This window comes from Lotus japonicus, chromosome 1, assembly GCF_012489685.1.
Source record: "Lotus japonicus ecotype B-129 chromosome 1, LjGifu_v1.2".
NCBI lineage: Eukaryota > Viridiplantae > Streptophyta > Magnoliopsida > Fabales > Fabaceae > Lotus > Lotus japonicus.
In genome coordinates, this window is record NC_080041.1 from 109,530,325 (window position 1) to 109,536,765 (window position 6,441).

At 32.1% G+C, this 6,441-nt stretch overlaps 1 protein-coding gene across 1 annotated transcript; it reads right to left on the reverse strand.

Annotated features, from left to right (window-relative positions):
• Positions 1-1,026: 1,026 nt before the first annotated feature.
• LOC130729112 (endoglucanase 24-like) lies at positions 1,027-5,076 on the reverse strand. The gene is made up of 4 exons (XM_057580744.1): positions 4,479-5,076; positions 3,121-3,420; positions 2,402-2,563; positions 1,027-2,002 (listed from the first exon to the last, which is right to left on the reverse strand). The coding sequence occupies exons 1-4, from the start codon at positions 4,899-4,901 to the stop codon at positions 1,397-1,399; spliced, it is 1,491 nt and encodes a 496-aa protein (XP_057436727.1). The 5' UTR covers positions 4,902-5,076; the 3' UTR covers positions 1,027-1,396.
• Between the last annotated feature and the right edge of the window lie 1,365 nt (positions 5,077-6,441).

Consider the following 6,441-nt stretch of genomic DNA (forward strand, 5'->3'; position numbering starts at 1 on the left):
CGTCCTTACCAAAAATATAGTGCATACTTAAAAAAGTTATGTAAGGCATGTTGACAAGATTACATTGTAAATAGTTATTTTAATTTCTAAAAGATATGGTGAAAAGTAATGCTATTTTTTTATATGAACGGTAAATAGTAAATACCCATAGTAAAATTCTAAATTGTTGACTAAACTGAACTTTTGTGATTGAAAGTTAATTTGATAACAACTTTTATAAGAATTAATGAACTCATTCAATATTAACATTTTGGGGACCTTATTCTCATAAAAATAATTGAACAAAAGTATAAATGGACACCTGGTTTGGTGCCAAATTCACGAGCTTTAGGATCCAAATCCATAGTATTTAAATCCTTAATAGATTTTTTTGTTTACTTTCACCAACCTCCACCAAGTTATAGGTCAGGTCTCACTGGTGTTGTTGTGAAACATGAGTTAGCATTTTAGTAAAGCCAAAATATTAATTACAACAGCATGTGGCGCGAAGGCAAACAAACCTACCAGAAATACGTACGGATCTATACGGCGGAGGATGTCATTGTCATGGGATGGGACCAATTAATATGGTTTGGTGAAAAAACAAGTTTAGTCGTGCACTGTTTTTGTAGCAGATGCAATACTAATCAACTTCTAAAGAGATTACTCCTAAATTACTGTTTGTATTGAATTTTTTTTGGGTTAGAAGAGGAAAAGTATTGTATTGAATTTGAAGTTGATGCTTTATTACAGGTGACTTATAAATTTATTGTATAAATTTCTGTATTTTTTATATTTAATAAAATGTCAAAGGTATCAGGAGATGGGAAACGAGGTTCTCTAAATACAAATGCACTTAACGAGTCAGATTTAGGTACATTATCATATATGACATATGTCCATTATGTATGATTTAAGTTAAGCATGTGGATTGTGAGGAATTTTTCCTTATAGGTGAGAATAGACACAATAGTACTATAATAATGTTTGGATATATCTCATGATATGAATCTATTTCTTAAATGCATAAAACCCCTGTCATCCACAACCACGGACCTGATCTTGCAAATAATTATCATTAAGACACAACCAATAAAGGTTTACATTAGCAGCATTGCGAACTTCAAATGTAATGAACAAACACCCACAATATGTATATATGACAACCTCACTCAAATTATCTTGGGTAAATTCAAGGGGGGAAAAGGTATATATAGGAATCAAACTTTTATATTTCATCCTTTGTAATGGAAAAGCCACCAATTCAATTCAAATTCTTTAATAAATGTTCCTTTGTATCCAAACACAAGCAAGCCTCTTCCTTCTTGCTTTTTCACAAGATGAGAGACACTCTCCCTCTATATTTTTTAACTCACAAAAAACAGATTCTTAGATCTGTATAACAAGTAATTACTAATTAAGGATTGGGATTAGCAGCAAAGTATGCTAAAATCCCAACAAATGGCGCATTGATGTATGTGGTTGGCTCAGACTTCCTAAACTCAGCCCTATCATCCACATAGATATCATCTTTTTCAGGTCCTCCAACAACAGCTCCTACAAGAACATTGGGGTTAGGATTTGTTGAATTGAAGTAGGGTGTACCATCATGGCATGCAATGTGACGAGGATGATCCTTAATAGAGGGTAAAGACGAGCCGCGATGGTGAATGCGTTGAGGATACTTGTCTCCATAGCCAACCATGTAGGATAAACCCATTGGATTGTCTCCTAAGATGTAATCAACTTGCTGTTTAGCACGTTGGCGAAGTGTTTGTGGACTAACAAGGACATTCCCACAATTGACGGTTTGTGAGGTGCGGGAAAGGTAATTTGCATACACCAATTGAAGGAAAACAATTGAAGTTGCGTGCTGTAAGTTGCTGCCTCCGGGCTTGTATATGAGCCCACCAGGAGAGTACTCTATGTGTGAACTTGATGATTCAGGTATCAATGTGCATAAGAAGCTCTCTGCTGAGGTCTTGTAAGATTCAAGAGAGTATACTTTCCCTTCTAAGACTTCCTGAAAATTAGATATCATCAGAAAGATGTAAAAAACTATCTCTTGTTTTTTTCTTCATAGACGTATGGTATTAATGTCAGTAGTACATATTTATTGTAATTAATATTGGAGTAAATGGAGCCATTAAATGAATAGTTGTTACTCTTTGAAATTGTAACAGTCACCAACATCCAAATATTCAAATGTATTTTATGTGGAGAGTAAGTAAAAAAAAAATATTCAGGAGCAAAACACTTCATCTTACTCTGTTTTTCATATAGTCCACCACTTTCAACAATTTTTTTTGGGTGTTTTTAGTCTATACCACCAAGAAAATGATGATGTGTATATATTGTATTCACATAAGTTTGTATGTTATTTAGAGTGGATGAATTGCATATATAGACAGGAAATGCTGACCTTGGAGACAAGAACATTAAGGCCAGCATGCTTGTTTTCCCAGCCAAACTCATTTATACTTTCTTCCGCACCCATCGTTTGGCCATTGCTTTGAATGTAATTGAGGAAATTGTCACCTTGTGTAGCCCTTCTTAACCATGCTGCTCCCCATAACAATTCGTCCTGTAATAGTGAAAGTTAATAACAGTTGACATGTCAAAAAAATCCAAATGAGTTCCAGCTTACATGAATTAATTGCTATGTACTATAACTCTATAAGACAAATACTCCTTGCACCCCTAATTTAGATAATGTATAACATTGTTAACAACTAACATGATATTTTATTTCCTAATTAAGGAATTGAATAATTTGATTTGATGGTGATTGATGCATAATCACATTCACATGCCATTTTGACACAGTCCCAAAACTCTTGAGATGCATCTCAGTTTAACTCTTTCATCAATGTGTCTTGTTCACGTGAATGAATCAGTTGATTAATTAATGTTGCTATGCATTAACTATGCTAAAAGTCTAAAGCAAATAGTGAAGAAAGGTATCATTGTCCATGTATCGTTTTCAACTTTTCATAGTCCCCTGAATTGTAATTTCAGAACTATATCCTCGGATGGTATGATTATTGATGTACAGTCCCATGTGATGACAATATGGAAAAAGAAAAAGGTATAGGTATCTAGAAATGGATGATTGAAAGCAAGCAAGGAATTAGTACTAACCTGGTATCCACCAAAATCACAATAAAAAGGGCAGACAGCATTGTGAACATCAGCATTGTCACTGTAGGCACCCCTATAGTTATCAGCGTATTGAAAGGCCTTAATAGCATTACGGAGCAAGGTCTCTGAATAACCGGGATCAGATGACTTGAATGCCATGGATGCAGCTGCCAGTGCAGCTGCAGTTTCGCCGGCGATATCAGAAGCAGGGTTGGGTGCATCAACCACATAAGCTGTCCTGCTTGTGTCCATGTCTTCAGGCCTCTCCCAACAGTTGTGGTCTGCAATTGGATCACCCACCTACATTGTTCATATCATAATCATAATATATTAGGATAAATAAATCATGTAAAATTAAAAGTAACATTTCAACTAATGTTAACATCTAATATTTAATTTATACGCATGAGAAGTATTATAATAAATAGATATAATTAATAATATAAAAAAGTCAATAATGTAATAAAATTATTAACAAATAATTAGTATTGCAATTAATAATATATTGATTCATCCACATCATTCCACCCACATTTTAAAAGAGATAAAATCAAATGTGAGATGTGATAGAAAAAAAAAATTGAATAAAAAATGAGTAAAAATGGATGTCAGAAAAAATTAAATGATGTGTAAATAAATTAAAACCTTTTCAAAAATAATAATTATACTTAGACATAATGCCAACACAAACACCTCCCAATTTTTTCTCTTCTCTTTTCATTTCGTCCCCAGATATTTTTCCTCCTATAAACAATGTAATGATTGGATAAAATATGTGATGATGTGCACATCCTCATTCAGTTAGTAACGAATCACAAACAATTTCAAAAAAAAAAATCACAAACCAATGGTGAAAAAAAGAAAATGTAAAGTCACGGCATGTTCATGATGAATCAACTGAAAAAAATTGAATGTAGAAAATGGCAAACCAATGCAGGACAGTTACATTTCATATTTTCATTCAACACTACAAAAGTGCTCACCACAGCATTGGAATTACGCGTAGAAATATAAAATATTAGAAGAAATAATATAATATTAGATCAAATATTCCCAATTAAACAATATAAAATGATAAATGTGGTAATGAAAAACATTATTTATTTTTTGGTGCTAATGAAAAACATGAATCATTTTATATATCATTAATTAAAAAATTGATTCCATTGATAACACGAGTGAAAAGTCGAAAGCCCCCGTGACCCATCGATTCTTTCCTTTTCTTCATTACTTGCAAACAAACAACCACCCACAGCACTTCAAGTTCAATCACTAGTACTAATTAAGCAAATTAACAATGGATTAATTAGCATAAATTAATTAAATTAGGATAAGTGATTTTTGATTTGGTTAATTACCTGAACGAAGATGCGGTTGGGATGAGAAATGGTTTTGAGCAAATAATCAGTACTCCAACGAATAGCCACCAATGCGTTTCTAAGCTCTTGAGGAGGCATTATATCTCCGAATTCAATGACGCTCCACGACAGCATTGTCGTGGAAAACGCCATCGGAAACCCGAATTTGACGTTATCACCGGCGTCGTAGTAACCGCCGGTGAGGTCGACTTTGTGAGTCCAACCGTCGCTGAGTCCGGAATTCCCCCGCCAGTTCATCCTCTGGTCCTGCGGCAGAAACCCCGATCGCTGCCCCTCGAAGAAGAGGATCGCCTTGGACAATGCATCACCGTAATCGTGCCTACCGGCGGTGGTATGAAAAGTGAGCAGGGACAGGAAAAACGTGATGATGCAGAGGAGAAAAGTGCACTTGAGGAGTGCCATTAATTTGGTTGAATGAAGATGATGATGAATCTTAGTAGCCAGTGGAGAGAGTTGGAGTTATTTATAACGTAAAGAGAGAGAAGAGAAGAGAGAGTGAGTCACGGGGTGAAAGACTTGAAAGCGAAGTTTTAAAGAGAAAACAAACACAGCACAAGCACAGCACAGAAAGAGAGATAGAGAGGAGGGTGACGGTTAATATAGTGAGTGGATTAATGCTAACCTTAACAACACTCAATTTCACACCTGTATATATACCCCTTTTATTTATGTTTTGATTATCATATTACCTCATACATTGCCTAAGGATAAATATGAGAGCTTTTATTAACTTTTTAAAACCAATATATTAATTCATTTCATTACTGTTTTCTTAGTAAATTTGGTTGGTTGACTTAAAAGACAACTGGATTGGATAAATGTGGGTGTAATTATATTCTGCTGTAACTATTTATTGCGTCAACAGAATTGGATAGCAAATTTTTTGTTTATTGTCCTATTTTATTTATCACGTATAAAATTTATTATGAGTGAGGAGCTAAATTATAACTTATCCTGATAAGATAGGATAACTAATTTTTGAGTATTGACTTTTTGTAATTTCAGTGTTCATGCTACCTCATACATTGACTAAGATGAGGGATATGAGGTTTTACTAACTTTTTAAACCAATTTATTATTTATTTGCTTTATGGAACGTATTTTATCTTTTTTTCATTTATTAGTTCCACAAGGACGGAATACTTATAAAATATCATTTAATGCTTTCTTAGAAAACTAAGTAGACAAATATATAAAACAATTTTTTTCTTCTAAGTGCACAGCTAATAAAGAACAAATGTAGTAATTAATTTCATTACAATGTTTCTTAATAAATGTAATTATATCCTATTGTAATCCGTTATTTGTTACGCTAGGATAATACAATTTTGAATCTTATCATGAGATGAGAGCTGGATTAGAACTTACCATATCAATATAAGACAACTAATTTACAAATAATAATTAAATCATTATCTATATTTTTTACAATTTATAATATATTAATTAGTAAGTTTAAAAATATTAATTTTAATAATATATTAGTTCTATTATGTATCAATTGCAAGTTGATATTGTCACGTTAAAATTATTTAATTACATATATAAATTAAATTACAACATAATTAATTTATAAACGGTGAAAATATTAATTTTACTCTTATAAAAATATTTTTTTCGTTATCGCTAACATTATTCAGTTACTAATATTTCAATAATAAAAATAAACTAATTATTCACTAATATTAAAATAGATTTGTAACAAAAAATTAATAAAATAGACTAATCACATATAAATATTGACTTAATAATAATATTCTCTTATCATTTACTACTACTTACTAGGATGACAACTCCAAAAAAGCGGACTTCTATATTAAAAAAACTCATTCGTGAGAATTTTTGGAAAAAAGAGGGGATATTGGAAGCTATTTCTCTACAAATATAATTTTTATAATTTAAATATAGAATATTTTTAAATTTAATTTAATTTTATTATTTT

Coding starts and splice junctions, on each gene's coding strand:
- LOC130729112 (XM_057580744.1), bottom strand. CDS start 4,901: ATGGCACTCCTCAAGTGCACTTTTCTCCTCTGCATCATCACGTTTTTC. Junction 3,421..4,478: donor CCAACCGCATCTTCGTTCAG/GTAATTAACCAA, acceptor TGAACAATGTAG/GTGGGTGATCCAATTGCAGA. Junction 2,564..3,120: donor GTGATTTTGGTGGATACCAG/GTTAGTACTAAT, acceptor TCACTATTACAG/GACGAATTGTTATGGGGAGC.